The 21,724-nt window shown below is 31.5% G+C and overlaps 1 protein-coding gene across 1 annotated transcript in view; it reads left to right on the forward strand.

The window, feature by feature from the left end:
- The window catches only part of LOC124357021 (multidrug resistance-associated protein 1-like), a 73,161-nt gene that overhangs the window by 36,601 nt on the left and 14,836 nt on the right, over positions 1–21,724 (forward strand). Inside the window, exons 8-18 of the mRNA XM_046808390.1 lie at positions 1,027–1,201; positions 1,365–1,533; positions 2,437–2,588; positions 3,250–3,387; positions 7,851–7,997; positions 10,984–11,068; positions 14,272–14,471; positions 15,729–15,905; positions 16,396–16,563; positions 17,633–17,813; positions 20,607–20,709. Coding sequence (XP_046664346.1) covers positions 1,027–1,201; positions 1,365–1,533; positions 2,437–2,588; positions 3,250–3,387; positions 7,851–7,997; positions 10,984–11,068; positions 14,272–14,471; positions 15,729–15,905; positions 16,396–16,563; positions 17,633–17,813; positions 20,607–20,709 — 1,695 coding nt within the window. The remainder of the gene's footprint in view (positions 1–1,026; positions 1,202–1,364; positions 1,534–2,436; positions 2,589–3,249; positions 3,388–7,850; positions 7,998–10,983; positions 11,069–14,271; positions 14,472–15,728; positions 15,906–16,395; positions 16,564–17,632; positions 17,814–20,606; positions 20,710–21,724) is intronic.

Raw genomic sequence — 21,724 nt, forward strand, 5'->3', positions numbered from 1 at the left:
TGTAAACCACTACAGAGTGTATTACTCATTTCTAGTTCAAGCAGAAGGGAATTCAATGAATAATAATTTGAGTATAGTGTGAAAACTTTGAGTGACTTTGACTGCTTAAACTGTATGGAAAATTTAAAGGCAAGTTTATGTTCATGCTAGAGGTGAAGAACACAAGTCTGGAAAAGAAGACTTTTTGAACAAGTTGATGAAATGGTCGGAGATACTATTGTAACAACATTTAAGATAATAAAACTAATATTTGGTCAATAGATTTTATAGCTGTCTGATAAGCACATGCTCCCCGAATAGCCTCAGCATTATTGTTCCCTGTTATTATAAAGCTATGACACCCCAGAAATCAAACAACAATCACAACAATGGGTGCACTCAATTTCACCACAAAAAAATCTAAAAAAAAGTCTTCAAAAACAGAAATATTATGATCACTGTGATTTTTCACCATAAAAAGAGGTAACGTACTGGTTATGGGATTCTTACAGCTATGATAAATGCAGTAGTTTATTGTGAAGCTTTGAAATGGTGTTGGGTAAGGCCAGTGCTGGTTTTAGCACTACTAAGCGCCCTGGGCGAGATTTCTTCGGCGCCCCCTAACTGCAATTCAATTACATACAAAAAAAGGCTACCGGCGCCCCTTTTCGTCCGGCGCCCCTGGGCGGTCGCCCCAACCGCGTCCTACCCTAACGCCACTCCTGGGAAAAGCATTCAAAACAAAAGCAGCTCATTTCTGGAGTCATACCCATCCATGACAACTACTCTCACAGAGCTAATGTAATAAACTAGCTTTTTAAGGATTTCACTGGAACTTTCTTCACTATCTGGTGTATACACAAGACCTAGAGCTGATCGACTTCCATAAGATCTTTAAAGAAGACGATATTAGGAGGAATGCTTCAAATAAGTAGATCTATTTTATTATTCACATTAGTTTTAATTTATACCCTATTGGAAGGGGGAAATCAGAAATCGTAGCTTCATTTTATCTTGTTCCTGGATAAATTTTCTTTAATTTTACAGGTTGATGATCCAATTTGTAGACAGCAAGGAGTATATGTGGAGAGGGTTTGCCTACGCAATCAGCATGTTCATTTGTGCAGAATTGCAATCTATATTTTTCCATCAGCACCTGATTGCTATGTACAGGATTGGTCTCAACTGGAGGACGGCAATCACGTTTGCTGTTTATAAGAAGGTTTAAATTATTTTACAATTTGTTTAGTAATATTAAAACAGTTTAAGTTGCAATGATAAACTATTAATACTTGTCATGTTGTCATTATTGCATGTGACATACAACATTTGAGTCTAACTAGTAAATAGTAATATTGAGATGAAATTTATGAAGTTATTTGCAGTCTCTGCGTATCTCCAATGCAGCCCGCAAGAGGTACACAATGGGAGAAGTGGTAAATATGATGGCTGTGGATGCTCAGCGATGTAATGACTTTGCATTTTACTTTCACTTTACGTGGACCACTCCGTTCATCATCCTTGCTGCTCTTTATTTCCTCTGGCAGATGCTCGGTAAACCAAAGTCTTATGTTACAAAAATTTAATATAGTAGAAGATAAAGTATCTAGATCTAACTGGAATCTGTATTTCTTCTTTTCAATAAGAGTATTTTTTTTAACATAGACCTTTTTGCTTTATTCTTTAAGTCTTAAATATTGGCAAATCACCTGTTTCTCTGTTTTGTACAATAGTTCCATGCAATGGGATTGTAATGTAATGTGATGTATACAGATAAAACATGTTACGACAAAAAATAAAATATAAACAAAAAGAAAAATAACAAGCAAAATACAAAAATAACAAAAAAGTGTTTTCTAGTATTTTATAAAAAGTAAACTCAGTGCAGTTAGCCAATTTTGGAAATGGACAACTGAAGTATAATTTGTTATGCAAAGAACTTATGGATTCTCTGCTCACATGAGATGCCACTTCAACTCTGATTCTGCTTTAATAAATGCAACCTTTGAATTCTTCCTAATGAACTATGGGTGAACCATACCTCTCAAATTCCCTTGCATTCAGTAAAAACACAAAATAAAAAACATTAAGGAAGAAATAGTGGTTTCCCATGAGCATTCAAACATTAGTTTTAAAACTCAATACTATTATGTAACTAGGTGACAGCACTTCAGAAATAAAATTTAAAGCAGGCCTACCGTAGTCCATATAAAATTGTAGTTAATCTTTGGATTTGTAATTTTGTTCTTTTCTTTTGGCTGCTGTAAAGTAAAATCTGTGGGTATCATTAAAGTATAAGTTTTGTACAACATACTATCAAATTCTGCTTCACAAAAACATCTTATGTAAGAAGTATTATATCTATTACTAGTCTACCACTATAGGATATAGCAGTGAGTGAAAGTTTAAAACACAGTTGAATACAATAAATTATCTTTCTAAAAACTCAATTGACAGGTCCAGCAGCATTAGCCGGACTGTCCGTCATGCTCATCATCATTCCAATAAATGCTCTTATAGCGAAGAAAGTAAAACTCCTGCAGATGGAACAGATGACATATAAGGATGAAAGAGTCAAACAGATGAATGAAGTATTGACTGGAATCAAGGTTAGAAACAGCTTATACTTAATAATTTGGTTTAGCAGTAAATTAAACCAAACTATGCTAGACTAAGTACACTTGGCTTCTGTTCCTATTTTAGCCGATTGATTCCATAAATGCTAAGGTTTGTATTTATTGTCCACCTCAACACATTTTACTCCATTAATACGTATATAGTTCCTGCATTTTCTTAACTTAGCCACTTTTCTATAAAAACTAAAAATCACACAACTGAATTCCTGTACTCCCACTTATTGTGAGGTAATTTCAAGGAAATATAAAATGGCTTTATTATGTATGTAACATTATGAATAGATTTATTTCAAGTTAAAAAAATGAGCACAGTATTATCTGCATACATAAAATAATGAACAGTGTTGTTCAAGAAAGTCAGACACGTCACTATAGTATAGATTATTTAGAGGAATGTGCCAAATACTGAATTTTGAGGAACACTTGTCTGAGTTTTTAGGTTCTGATTGATCGTAGTCATAGTTGCTTTGTGTATATGCCTCAGTTAAACAGCTTTTATCTCTAAAATAGCTTGTAAATCATATTGGAGTGGATCAAAAGAGTAAAAATTATTGATTCTACTTTGCTCATAAACATGCATGAAAGATCAAAGATGTTTGGTATTGATTCAATTTAAATCCATGCTTGCTTGTAGGTATTAAAGCTCTATGCCTGGGATCCAAGTTTCAGGAACCAAATTCTTAAGATAAGAGAGAAGGAGATTAGAGTGTTAAAATCAGCTGCAATGTGGAATGCTTCCATCTCCTTCTTATGGCTCTGTTCTTCATTCCTGGTAAGATTTTATATACATCACTGTAAATCACCAATATTTTTCAGGGTAGATGCATTTATTTCATTACTGATGTTTGTGATACCTTCTGTAAATAGTTCTGTGCAAACACGTTTTGTAATTTAAAGTTGTATAAATATAGTATTTTTGTACTATAAAAAGTGGATATTTTTTTGCACATACTTTTCTTATTCTAAATCTAATGCACAAAGTACATGTATTCTGAATGTTTTAAAAATAATATAATGTTGCAATATAATTTGTATATTGTATATACAATACGGCATGTGCTTGGATAAATTGTACAGTGGATTCAAGCTGTTTGAAATATCTGAATGATTTTTTTGCCAACCAATTGCCTTGATTTTAGAGACATTTAAAAACAAGTACGGTACATCAAACTTTCAAAACATTTTCCAATATAGAGGTCAACTTTGTTTTTTTGTCATGGGACATCCTATATTTATGTTTATTTTCCATATAAAAACTTATTTTATAACGGTTTTTTTTTATAAATATGGCACTTTTTATTTCTCCCCTAATAATGAAGATTTGCCAGTTCAAGTGTTGAGATTCCTTACAGAGTTTAAAATCGAGAAAACACCTTCATAGTAAGCGTCCATTTTAATATTCTTTAACTGTACAACTTCACATCTATGCAATTCAATTTGTTTATTGTCGTTAAAATAACATATGTTACAATAGGCTTTGTCACATAAGTAAATTAAATAGTAGCACAATGATATAAATAAAATGGTACACATTTGACTTCAGTGTAAATTTGATGTAAGATAATAAATTAGTTGTTAATCAATGTGTTTTGATCTAAATATAACAATTAACAATATATAACAATGAACAAATATAACAATTAACAAAACATAACAATTAACAAACATAACAATTAACAAAATTAACAATCAATAAATACAACAAATAATAAAAATTACAAAATAAGAGAATAAATTATGATATATAAATATTACACCTAAAATATTATGTCATCTAATGAAACATTGTAGAATTCGTCTAAACTATAAAAAGCTTTTTTTAAAAACCATTTTCTTAAGAACTAATTTAAAACTATTTACAGACAAAGACTTTACATTTTAGAGGTAATTTGTTAAAAAGCTTTATGCCAATATGTATGTAATTATTTTTCGTCTTAGACGTACAAATTTTTCATCAATAAGGTTTTTTATTTCTGGTGTTATATACATATTTACTGCTTCTTAAATTAAATTCTGCATAATGGTCTTTAACATACATAATTGATTGAAACATTAACACACAGGGTAACGTTAGAATATTCAGATCAATAAAATATGCGGTCTACATGATTCAGTGTCCCCTATTCCCACTATACATCTAATCGCCTTCTTTTGCCATATAAAAAACCTGTTGAGCCCCAGAGGAGTTTCCCAAAGAGTTGTACCGTATAATAGGTGACAGTGAAAAAAGAGTAATAAGCATTTAAAATAAGTTCCCTACTGGTACATGTTTTTAGTTTCCTTAATAAGAAAAGAACTTTAGCCAATTTTTTACACAATTGATTTGTATGTTCATTCCAACTAAGCTTGCAGTCTAGATTTATTCCTAGGAGTTTAACAGATCTATTCTCAGTGTTTTTAAGCTCAAAAACAATTCTTTCAGTCTTATTTTTATTAAGTAGTAATTTATTATTTTCAAGCCATTTGCAAGACTTTTAAATGTGGTTTCACTGTCTTTGAGTAATAAATTCAGATCTTTTCCTGCATTTACCAATGTTGTGTCATCAGCATATAAAACACAATTACTGGATAAGAAACTTGGGAGGTCATTAGTAAAAATAATAAAAAGAAAAGGCTCAAATACTGAGCCCTGGGAAACTCCGTTTAATACTTTTTGCAGGCTTGATTGTTGTTCACCAGTTTTAACCCTTTGATATCTATCCATCAAGTACAAACCTTAATAGATTTTAGCTCATTTTGCACAATACCATAAAAATTCAAGTTTTGTCATCAAGAATATCGTGAGACACAATGTCAAACGCTTTACTTAGGTCCAACAAGGTTGCATGAGTATAATTTTTGTCTTCAAATCCTTGAAATACATAGGACACTATATTTTCTATAGCATTGATGGTAGAAAGACCTTTCCTAAAACCATATTGATTTGATGATAGAAAATCTGTTTATTTCAAAGTACTTATTGAGTTGTTCCTTAATTATAGCTTCTACAACTTGTAACAGGTCAAATTACGACATTTGAATATTCGCGGGGAATTGGCAGGACTGTGACGTCAATGAATCGGCAGACTGTGACATCAGTGAATCACATGTTGTCGGAATTGAGATTTATTTAATAACGAAGACATTTATTGAACTTTATATGGGAAAAGATTTGATTAATTAAAAATGAAGTAAACATAACCAAAATTCGTGTTTTTACAAAAACATTAAATAGAAATTACGCAGAAAGAGCCAATTTGTGGTATGAATGACTTGTAAATTTATGACGTCATAAAGCACATGTTGCTAAAAATTTAAATAAAAAGCTTTGAAAAATTAATAAAAAGAAAATAGAAATACTTAAATTGATTAATTATAGTAAACGTGATAAATTTTCGACAATTATAAGAAAGAATTAAATTAAAATTTATTCGTGAAGACGCTGATTTGAACGAGAGAAGTGATGAGTGTTGTTTTGAATCAGTATCCGTCGTATTATACGGAGATTCGTTCTTCTACCATCAGACTCGAAAGCAAGGGAGGTTGTGTTAGTTCTCCTGGGGAAAAGTAATGATCTGTTGTATAGTATATTGAAATTTAATCAAGGATGGGATATTGTTTAGACTTTTAAAATTATCAAAGCACTGCAAGGTGAGTGAGTTTATAATATTGTTGAGAGTGTGACATTTAATAAACTAATCTCGTGGTCACTTGCTTTGACTTTCTTTAAATATCCCTTTTACAAAAAGTGTGGAGTGAGTGATGTTAAATTTTGTAATTATTACTTAATATATTTTGGAACCCTGACATACACACAGACTTGTCTCTGGTGATAACACCAGAGACATTCAAATCTAATAATTTTTGAGTAATACGAGGAAATACAGCTAGCATTGGGCAAGATGGCGACCGATACTATGATGAACAACATGGTATAAACAACGTGCCACTGGTGACAAGGCGCGTACAACTACATGGTGAGTGAATAATTCTAAAGAACTGACTTTCAGCAAATTATCGTAACCAACGTGGGAGTGACACATAGCAAATTGGTGTTATAACCTGGGACTCTCATCAAATTTACACTCGCATCAAATTTGACCTACATTTCAATAGGCGCAGCAACGAGGGGTCCTCATCAAAATTGACATCTCATCAAATTTGGCTTACATCAAACTTTTGACATAAGTGGGACTAGTGATATTGGACGATAACTACTTTGAGAGTAAATATCTCCTTTCTTAAAAAACAGGTATTGTAATGGTAAGTTTCAGACACTTAGGATAGATACCCTCAAAAAACATTCCAGTTTATCAAATAGGCCAAAGGACATAGCAAAACACTGTAACATTGCTTTAATACATAATTTGATAAAACCATAAAAATATTCGGACTTTTGAACTACTGAGTTTTTTAATACATCTTTCTACATCAAGTACAGTTACCATCATTCCATTTAAAATTATTTTACAATGTTAACATGTGTTGTTTCCAGCATTTTGTCTACATTTACAATATTGGCTGGGTTTGCATTTGGTATAATATCATTACAAATATTTACATTTGTAACATTCTAACATTCTAAAAATCTAACATTGGTCATTTGGAAATTTTCATTGTTTGTAAGATATTTATAAATATTTCAATGGAAAAAGTGACTTATTTGTGTTAAAAGCATTTCTGATTGCTCAAAGTGTCTGTACAGAAAACTATACTTTGTTCAATTAAAACTTCTTACCTACTACTTCCAGCTACTGAATGGTTGTGTTTTATAACAACATATGCAGTATTTGTAATGCACATTTACAAATATTTTTAAAACAAAGGAAAATTAATCTCTAAATTTAAGATGTTATATTTACAGTTTAGAGCATTCAAATGGATGTCAATGTTTTAAAAGGCATTTTCTCAAAGTAAAATCCCATACAGAATCTCTACACTTTAAGTTGTCATTCTTCATTATTGAAGGAAATATAAAGAGTGCCAAGAGTGAATAACTCTTAAAATTACTTTTTATATTGAAATCAATAATATAATGAAGGGCATTACATTTGGCGGCAAGAAAAAAAAATTGCTACCAAGTTGGAAAATGGTGGCAGTTTTATAAATTTGATGTACACATTTTTAAGTCTCTAAAATCAAGGATAGGTTCTCCATTCAAAGTTTGTTGTCAGATTTATAGTTTCCAAGATCCAGATGGTGGCCTATTTAAATAAGTCACCCTGTATAGTTGCATTTGTATTTCTTTCTGTGCAGGTGTCTCTTGTTACTTTTGCAGTATTTGTGATGATCGATGAGCGCAACGTTCTCACCCCAGAAATTGCGTTTGTGGCGACTGCACTGTTCAATATCATGAGGGCGGCCATTGGCGTGATTCCCTTATCGGTGAATGCTATGCTTCAGGTATGTGTTATCCTGACACATATTTAGTAACTGTTTCACTTAGCCAGCAACACAAGGGCGTACGGTACCCAGAGAGTGGGGGGCAGCTGTCCCCCCTTGGAAGCAAAATTATAATACATTCTCATTGAATTTTGTTGCCTGGAATTAATTATATATTTTTTTAAATAACTATACTAATAATAAAAAAAAAAACTGAACTATTAATTATGCGAAATTAGGATACTTTTGTTATTTTATTGTCGATCGATATTATTGTACAATCGTACACAATTATTTTCTATAGGAAAACAGAAAAATAATATACAAATAGGATAATTATTGTAATCATGCATTCACAACACTGATCTAGAGCCACCTAGCGTCTGGTAGAGGAATCTATGTCACCAAGTTAGTGGAATTCAAGAGAGGGAGAGGTCTATAGCAGGCCTCTAGAAGAGTCTACAGGCGGCAGACAATGATAAAAAAGGGAATCTTCTAGAAAGGTCTCTGCCCTGCCCTTTGGTCTGGGGAAATCCGTGTCACTATATAAACTGAGCCGACTGCCGCTATTAATCAGCATTTTAGTTGAACTTTTGATGTTCATTGGAAATTTTTCAAACAGCTTCCTTGAAATTGTCAATGCGCTTGAATGTCTCTCGGTTGTAGAAAACTATGTTACAAGAAAATTTGCCTATCAATTGCACTGTGCAGTTACTAAATAAACTTTCATCGTAGGTTTAATCATGATTGCAAAGTACTCTGTGATTTTGGAACCTGTTGTAAACATTCTACAAAGTAAAAATATGGATTTAATTATGGTGAGGAAACATATTGGTGGAATCCTTGATGTTAACAAGAAGGATTGTCAAGAAATTGAACATGTTTCTGATGAATTACTGTAAAAAAATCACATGATATTGTGAAGTTTCAGTGTTGAGTTAACAGTTCCATGAATTGTTTAATAGCAAATACACAGAAATAGTATAATCCACCATCTGAGACCACAATTGAATACTGGAGCCGGTTGTTGATCATCCCTTATCTTGACTCCTTAACTTTATCATTGAATGTTAGATTATCACACGAAAATACACACGATTGTCAAGAAATTGAACATGTTTCTGATGAATTACTGTAAAAAAAATCACATGATATTGTGAAGTTTCAGTGTTGAGTTAACAGTTCCATGAATTGTTTAATAGCAAATACACAGAAATAGTATAATCCACCATCTGAGACCACAATTGAATACTGGAGCCGGTTGTTGATCATCCCTTATCTTGACTCCTTAACTTTATCATTGAATGTTAGATTATCACACGAAAATACACACGATTGTCAAGAAATTGAACATGTTTCTGATGAATTACTGTAAAAAAATCACATGATATTGTGAAGTATCAGTGTTGAGTTAACAGTTCCATGAATTGTTTAATAGCAAATACACAGAAATAGTATAATCCACCATCTGAGACCACAATTGAATACTGGAGCCGGTTGTTGATCATCCCTTATCTTGACTCCTTAACTTTATCATTGAATGTTAGATTATCACACGAAAATACACCTGCTTTTGCCTTATCCCATCTTCATCCTGCAAAAGATTTGGAAAAAAAATACAAAGTCTTTCATGGAGTTATGTGAGTTGGATAATATCTGCAGAATTAGATTTGTAGTATAATCTGTTGAAAAAGAAGGATTTACCTAGAGACAAATTAAATGATACTGAAGTAGCTGCACTTTTGGAGGAGACTAATGTTTTGTTTTCCCTGTAAGAAGGCATACACTCCTCATTTTAAGTGCTTTTCCATCCACTACGGCTACTGTTGATTGATCTTTCAGTACCCTTCAAAGGGCAAAGACTTAGCCACAAGGACAGATTGACTGTGTTGTGTTTGATGAGTGTCCATCAGAAATCCAAGAATAATGATATTAGTATAAGACATGTAACTAGATTAAAAATATTTTTTCAAGAAAATAATTGTAATAACATCATAATTGATAAAGCACTGTTATAATTATACCTAATTGTATTAACATAGTTGATAAAGCACTGTTATAATTATTTTAAATGTTGGTTTCATTCACCTTTGTGAAAAAAAAAAAAAATTTAATGTTACAACCTGAATAACCATGGCTTCCCCCCTACCTAGTTTTGATCCTGGGTACGCCCTTGCAGCAACATGAATGGAAATAATGTGAATAGGAATAGAAATAGAGAAGAAAATTAGTGACACAAAGAGTGCTCATCCTATAGTTCCTTTCAATTCATCAGATTTCTCACATTGCATTTGTAGATGGACTACCTAACCTAATACAATCCTTGCTCTTCACATACATAGCACTTTAAAACATGTTCAGACTTATAGAGTGTGTCATGTACATGTCTTTGTTCATGCGACTGAATTTTTCAGTACCAGTACTTTATATTTGTATCTTAGATATTCCTATAAACATGTTTATTTGAACTTCTAAGCATAAGAATAGTGATTTAGTTATCAGGGCACAAAGTTATTTAATGCATTACAACAGAAAATCAGATCAGTGCCCTTAAGGAGGTTAAGATATGAGAGTTGAGGTTGAGACTGTTTTAATATCCACATGTCTTTACAATCTCCATGATTTTTACAGTGGTGATTTTAGTTAATTGAATTTTATTTATTGTTTTGTTAATTTTAATATACCATATTGGCTAATGTTACTGATTGCTAATGTTGCACTGTACAAATAAGATTTATGATTCTTTAATTATGGTTAATAGTAAGTTAGTTGAAAGAAATCAAAGTTTTACATGACTCTTTAGAAGGATAAAAATAGAACTACCACAAGGAAAAACAAGCATGAGAAATTAAAAATATGAACTATTATAAAAAAGTGTGTCTTTTATGTCTTTTTCTCAAGCGAAGTTAAAAATAAGATTTATTCATTTCATTGTTTAGAATAAAATTATTTTATTATAGATTAAAATTATTTATTTTTTATTACTTATAAAGGTGTTATGTTTCAGTTTCTGGTGTCTTATAGAAGAATAGATGAGTTTATGAATGCTGAAGAGTTGGATTTAAATTCGGTATCCCACGATGAAAGTAAACGTGAGAATAAAATTTTGTTAAGTTTGACAAATTTAATATATGTGTTTTTTTCTCATAAATAAAACAAATGTGACAATCCTATTAATATGTAGCTATGGTGAGAAGGGTTGATTCAATGTGAATGTTGAGTTCAGTTCCAGTTCACCTTCCTCTTAGTACATCATCTGAAATCTGATGCTGTCACAGACTTCCTGGAGTCTGGTGCCATGTTTGTCTGAAGAGTTTCTAAAAAAAGTGGCAACAAAGAAACTCAAAACGAAATCTACATAGTTTTGACATCAGAGTCACCTTGACTACATAATATAGTGTAAGATGCTGCACTAAGAGGAAAGCTAACTGGAGTTAAACTCAATATTCACAATCCTATTAATATTATTAATGTGAAAGTTTGTGGATAAATGATGTTTGGGTATTTGTATGATTGGTTGTTGAGATCTTTGAAAATCAAATATACAGACTCTAGACGTAATTTGGCATGTATATTGCTTACATATAAGAATTAAAAGACATATTTTTATCCCAAAATACTGCTTATTATTATTAGCAATAAGTAATAATTTATGTACTTACTGTACTCCAGAATTTTGAATTTCATTAAAAGTATCATCTGTTGTAGTCTTACCTTTTACCTAACTTTTACTACAGATGGTGGCAGAGATTCCTTTGACATTGTGGGACAGTATATGTACAATAGCTCAAAAAACAAGAAAGAAAGGGAATGTGCACTAATATCACTTCATGAACCATTTACTCTGTGGCTGCAATTTGAGGAAACTGGCAAACACAGTGAGAGCGTGACCATTATAAATGGAATCAAAAAGCAATGCAAAGACAAAGTGCACTTTTTTATGGTTGAAACACTTTGAGGAGGGAGTGGGTTTCTTTTTCACTGAAAAAACCTATGATACTGATTAGATATATAACAAAACTTATATAATATCTAGACTAAACCAAGGAAATAGGATGATACTGCAAACAGAGATTAGAAAGCAAGGGCATACAGTGCACTGTATTAGGTTTATATATATTCATATCTTTGAAGAACTAATACTGAGGGTACAAGCAAAGACAGTGTAACCTAAAAACTAGCCACGCATTTCATTTTAGGGATTAAAATAATCATAAAGATTATTATTCAAGTATACGTTATTTTCATTTGTGAATTTGTCTGACGATATAATCATCAATTTCGAAAGTCCTTGAAAAATATTATAAATATTGGAAAGATGTGTACGGTAATAATTTACAAATGGTATTAATTCTTTAAACAGCTGCGTTCTTGAATTCGTGGTGACACCCGAGCACTGGGCTTACTAAGACCCCCCAGTGCCGAGTATTTGTCCCATTTTTAGAGTTTTTGACATGCCACGTTATTTAAAGTTTAATAAATTAACTAGAGAGTAAGAAGTAAGTAAGTAAATTAATTAGAGTAAGAAATTAACAATGTTTACAAACATCTCAAATTGAATATCTCACTCAGTTATCATATCTCTTTCCATCAGGTTTTCTACTGAGGCCTCACTAGTCCATCCATTGTCATCTGAGAAATCTTTATTCACAGGCCCTAATTGTGAACTTCTAGTAATTATAGTAGATCCTCTTCGTCCATTCATGTTCCTGCCATTACAACACTATCACCATATTACCACTATCACACAACTGTCTATGAGTAAACATCAGAAAACAACTTGTAAAATATCAACATATCAACCTTTCCCAAACTCTTGTATGGTACAAAGCAGGTGGCGTCAAAGTAGTTTGCATAATAACCACAAGATTGCTTGTTTACAAAAACTAGAGTTGCATGATATATATTGAGTGTTGCAGTTAAAAGGTTAAGTTAAAATCTTTCTAATGCTCCAAGAATCTTCATTCTGAAACAAGAGACATTTGCAAATTTGCTGAATCTCTGACCCTCTTTACCACAAACACTGCAATAATATCTACTTTACATATGCAAATTGTTTTAAAATCATCATAAGACTCCATCATTGTATTACATTACAAGCACTTTCATTAATAAAAAAACTATGGACTTTGGATCTATTATCCCTTCACACTGATTTTACTAAAATGCTTAGAGCTATTTTGTAAAATTTAATGGAATGGTACAGAGAAAATTTGTTTATTTATTTGATAATTTTAAAACTGTTTCATTCTCTGACTTATGGTCCTCAAAATACACATTATCTTGGGAACCATTTCACATAACATAGAGGAGAGGTTTAGCAGCAGTGTGTCTATTAAACGCACATCCAGAGGCCGGATTTTTAACTCTATTCCTAATACTGTAACAAAGTAGATTACAATGGTCATAAATATACACTTATTGACAGATTTTCTTGGTCGTGACAACAAAGTAAACTAAACATTGGCGATGGAAATATAATTCACTTGGAACAGAAGTTCTCATACATGTCTAAAGCCTACAAAATTGAGGGTGAAACCGCGGATATCTGGTAGAATTAATTGTTTGGAATAAGAATTAATTTTTTAATACCTGGTATATGATCAGGGCAACAAGACAAACTGGTGTGGTGGAATATAATTTATTTGAACCAGAAGTGCTCTTACACATGCTAAACCTGAAATAAGAGACATTCACAATTCAGCTGAAATTAACCTCTTTACCATAAACAGTGGAATAATATCTACCTAAGACATGCCTATTTCCATTTTAAAGTCATCATAGGACTCCATTATATTATAAGCGCTATCACTAATGAAAAGACTGTGGATTTCAAATGTATTATGGCTGAGGTGTTACTTGGAAATCCTTGGAGCTATTTTGTCAAAACTTATGGAATGTTGCAGAGAAATTTCATTTATTACATTGGTACTATTAAAACAGTTTCACTCTCCGACATAAGGGCCTCAAAATACTGTTCTATAAATTTACATTCCAGTTATTTGAAAATGGATTGGAGATTAGAATATTTTCCAGTGGCCACAACTCATCACAGGAGTTATTTAAAAAGAATATGCCTACCTATATGTTCCAATTGTACAGCAGGAAATTGTGTTATAAGCCACAGAAACTGCATAATATTACATAAAATAAAACACCACATCTACACAAAATAAACTTATCCATTAAAATAAAACACAATTGTAATAATATTAATAATTCTGAAGCAACTTATATGCATGAAAATGAAATAATTGGCTTGTATTTGTAATTCATAAATATTTATTTGTAACAGGTGACCCATTAATCATGGAAGGTGGAACATTTTCTTGGGGAACAGCAAATGTAGAAAGGCCTGTTTTGTGCAACATTACACTCAAGATACAACCAGGACAGTTGGTAGCAGTGGTGGGAGCTGTCGGCTCTGGCAAGAGTTCCCTCATCTCTGCCTTCTTGGGTGAAATGAACAAGATCTCTGGATATGTTAACACTAAGGTAGAATGATTTTCATCTGTTTGTGCAACTGATATTGCGTTGTTGGTATTTTCTTAGATTAAATGTGTATGATGTCTGCTCATGTCAACACTAGGTTAGAGTGAACACTTAATCAAGTTTTGTGTAACTTCACGCTCAATGTACACTCAAGGCAGCAGTTGGTGACAGTAATGATTATGGGATGAATGTCAATAATAACTTTTCACTCATACACAATTTGTACAGTGAATAATAAAGTAACCAAAATGAAATCACACCAAAAGATAGATATAGCATTGTCTGTAGTTAATTTCAAGTTTTTGACTGCATCCATTTTAAAACATTAAATGTGGTTCCATACATTTCAAAGCTCTGTATAAAAAATGGAATATTAATTGGGATTTATGTGTTTAGGAAAGCTTTTATTCACAAATGATACTTAGGTCCTTCTATTCCATGCTCTATACAAAAAATGAGTAAGCGTACTTGAGACAAACTAATGACATTTGAATTTTCTAACAGACAAAAATAAAGTGGTGCAGTGTATGTTGCAACACTCTGAAACAAGAAAAGTATTCCTTCATGATAAATAAAAAAAATCAAGCATATTTCAACATGTTGTGGATTATGTAATGAAAATATCTGCATTTTTAATAAGTGTTTTAAAAGTACTCACTAACTACAGGGTCAGAACATTCCAATGACAATTCTAAATTGGTGGGTTAAATGTAATACAGAGCCTTGTGATCTTAGCTTATTCATGATTTCAAAATGTTTTAGCTTAGCTACACGTTTTGATGTTAAATTCATCATCTTTAATTTATATTTAGTTATTAATCATATTTAGCCATTATTCTTAGTAATAATTTATACAGGAATTGGTATTGAATTCATAATCAAGACCAAATGTTGGTAATGTTTTCAGAATCAATATAATTTTTGTTGTATTGGCCTATTCTCATTAAAATGTTGATATTTTTTTAAGAATTAGGCTATATTCACAATTCTTCAATACAGATTTCCGAATCAAGACCAAAACTTTGGTATCTAAATCTGAATAATTTTTTTTAACTACCCCATTACTTTACTAGTACTAGTTACAAGGTTTAATTATCTTTCATTGTAAGGTCGTGTGGTAATGCCTTATTTAAACAAATTGTTTTTAATTTACATGAAAAACGATGTGGCCAACTTAATCAAGAAATTTATAAATACAGTTTGTAAGGTTAAATTAAAAAGTTGATAGGTGTGGTATTTTTATGGTTTTTCTGCTTTTAGGGTAGAATAGCGTATGTGCCTCAGCAAGCATGGATACAAAATGCTACATTGAAAGATAACATTTTGTTTGGCAGTAGCTTCAACAACAAAAAATACATTAATACTGTAGAAGCCTGTGCTCTTACACAAGATCTTGATATGCTGCCTGGTGGTGATTCAACTGAAATAGGAGAAAAGGTGAGCATATTGAAATATTTTAATTGAGTTATAGGATTTTCCTTTATTTTAGTTGTAGATTATTTCAAAATATATCCTATTAACTTGCCATTTCAACTCCATAGTTACAATGGAGCAGTTAGAGTCACCATTCATTAAATGTGCATACCTATAGTACAAAGATGTAGATAATTCATTGATTGATGATCCTCTTAGTGCCGTGAACTCTCATGACTGTGTCATGTCTGTAGGGTATCAATCTGAGTGGAGGACAGAAGCAGAGAGTGAGCTTGGCTCAAGCTATGTAAAGTGGTGCGGATATTTAATTGCTTGATGGCCCTCTCAGTGCTGTAAACTCCCATGACTATGTTATGTCTGTAGAATATCAATCTGAGTGGAGGCCAGAAGCAGAGAGTGAGCCTGGCTCAAGCTATGTACAGTGACGCAGATATTTAATTGCTTGATGGTCCTCTCAGTACTGTGGACTCTCAGGACTATGTTATGTCTCTAGGGTATCAATCTGAGTGGAGGCCAAAAGCAGAGAGTGAGTCTGGCTCGAGCCGTGTATAGTAATGCGGATATTTACCTACTGGATGATCCTCTCAGTGCTGTGGACGCTCAGGTTGGCAAACACATTTTCGAGAATGTCATTGGCCCCGAAGGAGAACTGAGAAAAAAGGTAACTATACCACTTACTATGGTGAAGATTATGTTTAGGCTTTACCGTTGTGATTTTCAACTCATGTGTTGTGATTTGCTACATAACTTATTTTGAATTGTTAAGCATTTACCGAAGCATTGTAATCTGAAGTTATGAGTTAATCTTAATCTATAATATTGTTTACTAAAATAGCCTATAGGTATATTTGATGGAATAATTGACCAAAGTCACATATACTCTTTCTATAATGGACTCTTACTACTACTACTACCGTACTAAACAGAATAAGTAGGTGTTGGCTCAAAACTATGTTGTTTTGGAACTATTTAAAACTGTTGTCATAGTTTTTAACCAAAAGAGGCATATTATTGTTATTATTGTGTTGTAGTGGCTAAGCATATTCTAAAATAAATGTATACCTGTGTTAAAGTATAGTTTATTATCAATATAAATAGAGTTACAGCATAATTATGCTATAGTTCACAAAACAAGTTTTACTTTTTAATCATTTTACTGACTGCTATTTAAATAGTGGTCAAAATTAACAAGGAGAGATAGAATTAGTGAGATTGTTCAAATTAGTTCATTTTTACTTGCATTGTCTTGACTTTTAAATTTTTATTGTAAAATAAATCCAAAATTTATTTAGTGCCTACTCATAATAATTATATTACTTGAGATGATTATTAGATAACACAAATGATTTATTCTAAATTAATTTTAATGTCGCTGAAATCCAAGCAATGCAGGAAGACAATTAATTATGATAATTATTGTGTAAGACCGAAAATGTACCCTACTATTTTAGACATTCAGCCTAGTGATAACATTGTAAATGAGTGCCTATTGGATTCATTTTTGTATTTATAAAGGCAGTAATTGAATTAGAAAACTAATTTATTTCACTAATTTATTATAAATATAGCTATCTAATGTAGATAGGATTTTCCTGCATATAAAGTATGTTTTAATGGCCAAGTTGCATTGAAGAAAGGGTGAGATTCTTTCAGAGATAACCAAATATTTCTTTAGCATTCACTAAACCTTTTAAAAATATTTCAGAAATATTTTGTTGATTTTTAATTAGACTAGAATTTTGGTGACTCATGGAGTAACATTCCTGAGCCAAGTGGACAAGATCATAGTGTTGAAAGGAGGTGAAATTACAGAGGAAGGGACATTTAAAGAACTTATGGCCAAGAAAGGGGAATTCTCTGCCTTTTTAGAGCAACACATCAAAGTTACTGATGACCCTGGACTACAATCAGGTAGACATTTACAGAATACTTAAATAAAAAAAAAAATGTTTTGTTTAATAAAACCTAACAGCAGTTTTTTTTTTCTTTTATCGATAAAAACAAAGTTGATTTCTATATAAGGTGAAATTTAAAAAAATTATGAATAGATATTAGGAATTTCAAATGTTACAAACATTGATAAAAGATCTCCTATTTTTGATATTGTTCCTATTAAATTCATTCAATACATTTTGCTTCTCTGAAAATAAACGTAAAAAAAACTCTTAAAAAATTCTCATATAATTCCATATAGCCACTTAGTTAGTCAACTGCTGTCATTATCTGATAAGTACTTTCCATAAAGTTTCTGTTTGAAGAAAAAATTATAATCACCAAGTGTGAGATGTAAACTGAAAGTTGAATTGGTCTACAGCCCAAACATTCTTGATTCTAACTATCAAAATGCTCAAGAAAACTTTTATATGAGGTGTCCGGTTGGCCAATGATAATTTTTACCATCTGTTCAAAACAAAATTTTCTATAAGTTAAACAAAGTATATGGAACTGATTTTATGATGAACGGTTTGTACTACATCTCCATCAATTTTATTGATTCAAACATCTATCTGGACAAACTTTAACTTCTTCATGGTTTTTGACGTAATGTCATGTTCATAGCGATTAAGTAAAAGTGTGCTACTGATGTAATACTACACATTGTTATATTGTTCCTGTTTTATTCTGTTGTCTGGCGTAATATTACGCAAGAAGCATTTCTATGATAACAAGTAATTCTGGCATTTTCTTCTACAAATCACCACTTCATTGGTCCTCTGTCATGAGTGTTTGCATCTTGGTGAGTTTGCTGTAGTCACACAGTGCAGACAGCTACCATGTGTTATTGAATGTCACCCTTCGTTGAGTACCTATTTAATGTTTTATTTATAGTGTTTACTGTACCATGGAAACATACAATGGACAAATAGATGATTGGCTTCATTTGCATAACAATGACACGGCCACAAGTAAAAATTACTTAACCCTTTGAGGAGTAATGACGTCTTGGAACGTCACTAGGTTCTGTTCCACAGGAGTAACAGCTGAAACATAAAAATACAACCCAGGAGTAAAAAAAAACACATTAAACGTATTTTTTTCAAACTGATTACAAATAAAAATGTACAAAAGTTGGCATGTTTACATTTTTTATGATTTACATGTGATTTACAAATTTTTTTGGTGTGAAATTCCTCAAAACAAGGGTAAATACACAATGCTACATTGCAGTCTGGGCAGTGAAATGTGGTATTCTTCCTCTTCTTTTCACGGGTGGTTGTGTTGTAGCATACATAACACTGCTTTTAAGCTTTCCTTGCTTGACCTTCAGGAGTAGGGAGGGGGCGGGCACAATGGCGTGCTGTCAGAAATAAGATGGTTGATAATAATGTCTTATTTGCTGATTATTCTGCCTCAAAATTACACTACCAACTATGGTTTGGTTTAAAAATAGTTTGAAATAACTGTATGGTTCTAAATGGATGCAAATAAAACTAAAAGAAAAGAAAAAAAATCAATTTCGTAACAAACAATAAATGACGTTCTGGAACGCCACTACTCCTTTTGGCTTGTTTTTCATTTGACGTTCTGGAACGTCTTTACTATTTTCATGCAGTTTCCTGTACTACTCAAAGGGTTAATGGAATATATGTATTAAATAACAAAAATTTGAAAAATACTCTAAAACCAAATTCAGAAAAACAACATTTTTTTAGGTAAAAAATTTTAAAGTATTAATTCCTGCCTTCAACATAAATTAATCATTAACAATACAAACAAACAAGTGTTTTGGTAATATTATTATCTTGAACATCTGTTCACCATTTTTCAGTTTGACATGCTCTTCTGACGATTGATTGAATTTCACTTCTACATAATAACAGGTGGTGGATTTTAGATCCTAATTTTACCTGACAGAGAATAAATATGGGAGTTATTTTATGCCCTTAATCATGTACATATTATATAGAACAAACAAAACTAATATTAAAATGCAATAAAAATTGTAATAATAATGATGAAAATAGTTTCCTACTAAAGTAAATTGTAAAATAAGATGTTGTACAATTTAAACTTAAATGGCTTGAGGTTCAAAAAATTTCATATTTTTCACTTTGTAACCTATTTTATTTTTCAGGCACTAATAACATTTTGAGAAGAAAAATCTCAGCCACAATTATTAGGACAATTGAAATTTGACGGATCATCCCCCTTTCATTCTCAAATGGTAATACAATCAACTCTGAGATTATGATTTCCCTGTGGCCTTTGAAATTGCCATATCATACTTGTTGAGAATGCCTTGTGAAACTGACTATACATTTTTGTGCATGGAATAATGGTATTGAATTTCATGTAAATTATTTTAAAATTGCTTTATACTGTAAGTGAAATGCAGTTTTCTTGAGTCATGAGGTGTAATTGCAGATATTTTGTAACTAGCAGTTGCTGGTTTTGGCGAAAAAACAATATATTGTAATAAAGAATCTTGGAGCATTGTAAGAAGTGTTTTAATGTTATGTTGTGTTTAGTGTATGTTTTAATTGAAACACTGGTAAATGAATACAAATTATCCAATAATAAAATTAATATTCAATAATATATTGTAATGTTCAATTGTTTTAAATGTATTATTCTGGAACACAGTTTTGACATTTTTTGTAAACATTCTCAAAATAAGTGGATTTTAACCAGTATAGTATGTGAATAATTTTATTATAGATACACTTTATTACAAGAGTAAACATTCTGGGTGTTTGTATACAGAAATTGAAGATATCCTTGATGATGACACTGATAAACTGATCTTTAGAGAAAATATTGAACATAGTAAAACTGAGTCTACAAGATCATCAACTTCTTCACTTAGGTGAGCATTATTGAATGTCACACTACTTCTGTTTAGTTTATTAATTAAATAATACAGTACATTAATATTATAGTTAATTCAATTACAAGTCACAACATATATTATAGAGTATGAATGTTATATATAAATCTTTCTTTATGCGTATAATAAGAATTCCTTATATACCAGTGGTAGAGACACCACCAGTTTTTAACATATTAAAATTATATAATTTAAAAAATATATCACATTTAGAATTAAATTACTAGCATTAGTGAGTGATTATATATACCTGTAGAGCTGGGTCATTGCAACTGAAACTGCCTTGTTTAGGTGCCCCTTAACTGAAACGGTTATGGAACAAAATAGTAAAAGGTTCTATTGGCACTGAAGGGATAATGCAACCATTGTAACATATGTTTGGATGAAATAACCGCAACACTAAATGTTGTTGCAGTGAGCCCAGAGAGGCTATATTTATTATTCTTTCCTTTCTCCCCCTACCACCAATCCTACCTGCTAATACATTCAGCAGTTTTTTTTATATATGTATAACACAGCTTTTATTCATCCTCAATTTAATCTCTAGTAAAAAAAGTTTAATTATTTGTTTCTTTTTTTTATTATTATCAATGTTATTTATTTCTATCTTAATCAAACTGTATGTTAATATTTTTAATATACCTAACATATTTTGTGTGGTTTGTAATATTGAACCCAACAAAACTTAATAAATACTGCAATACAAATATGTTAATGTGAATCAGAAACATCTAGAGTACAAAGACAGTATAATGTACTATACGAGGGGGTACCCAAAAAAAAAAACCGGAATTATTTTATAAAAATTATATATTATCAAATTTTTTACAATACGACCTTATCTCCTTCAAAATAACCTCCATTATAACTAATACACTTGTCCCAACGGTATTTCCATTGATCAAAACATTTTTTGTAGTCATCTTTAGAAATGGCTGCAAGCTCGAGCTTCGTTTTTTTCTTAACCTCTTCAACGCTGTGAAATCGTTGACCT

The sequence above is a fragment of the Homalodisca vitripennis genome, chromosome 3, assembly GCF_021130785.1.
Source record: "Homalodisca vitripennis isolate AUS2020 chromosome 3, UT_GWSS_2.1, whole genome shotgun sequence".
Lineage (NCBI taxonomy): Eukaryota > Metazoa > Arthropoda > Insecta > Hemiptera > Cicadellidae > Homalodisca > Homalodisca vitripennis.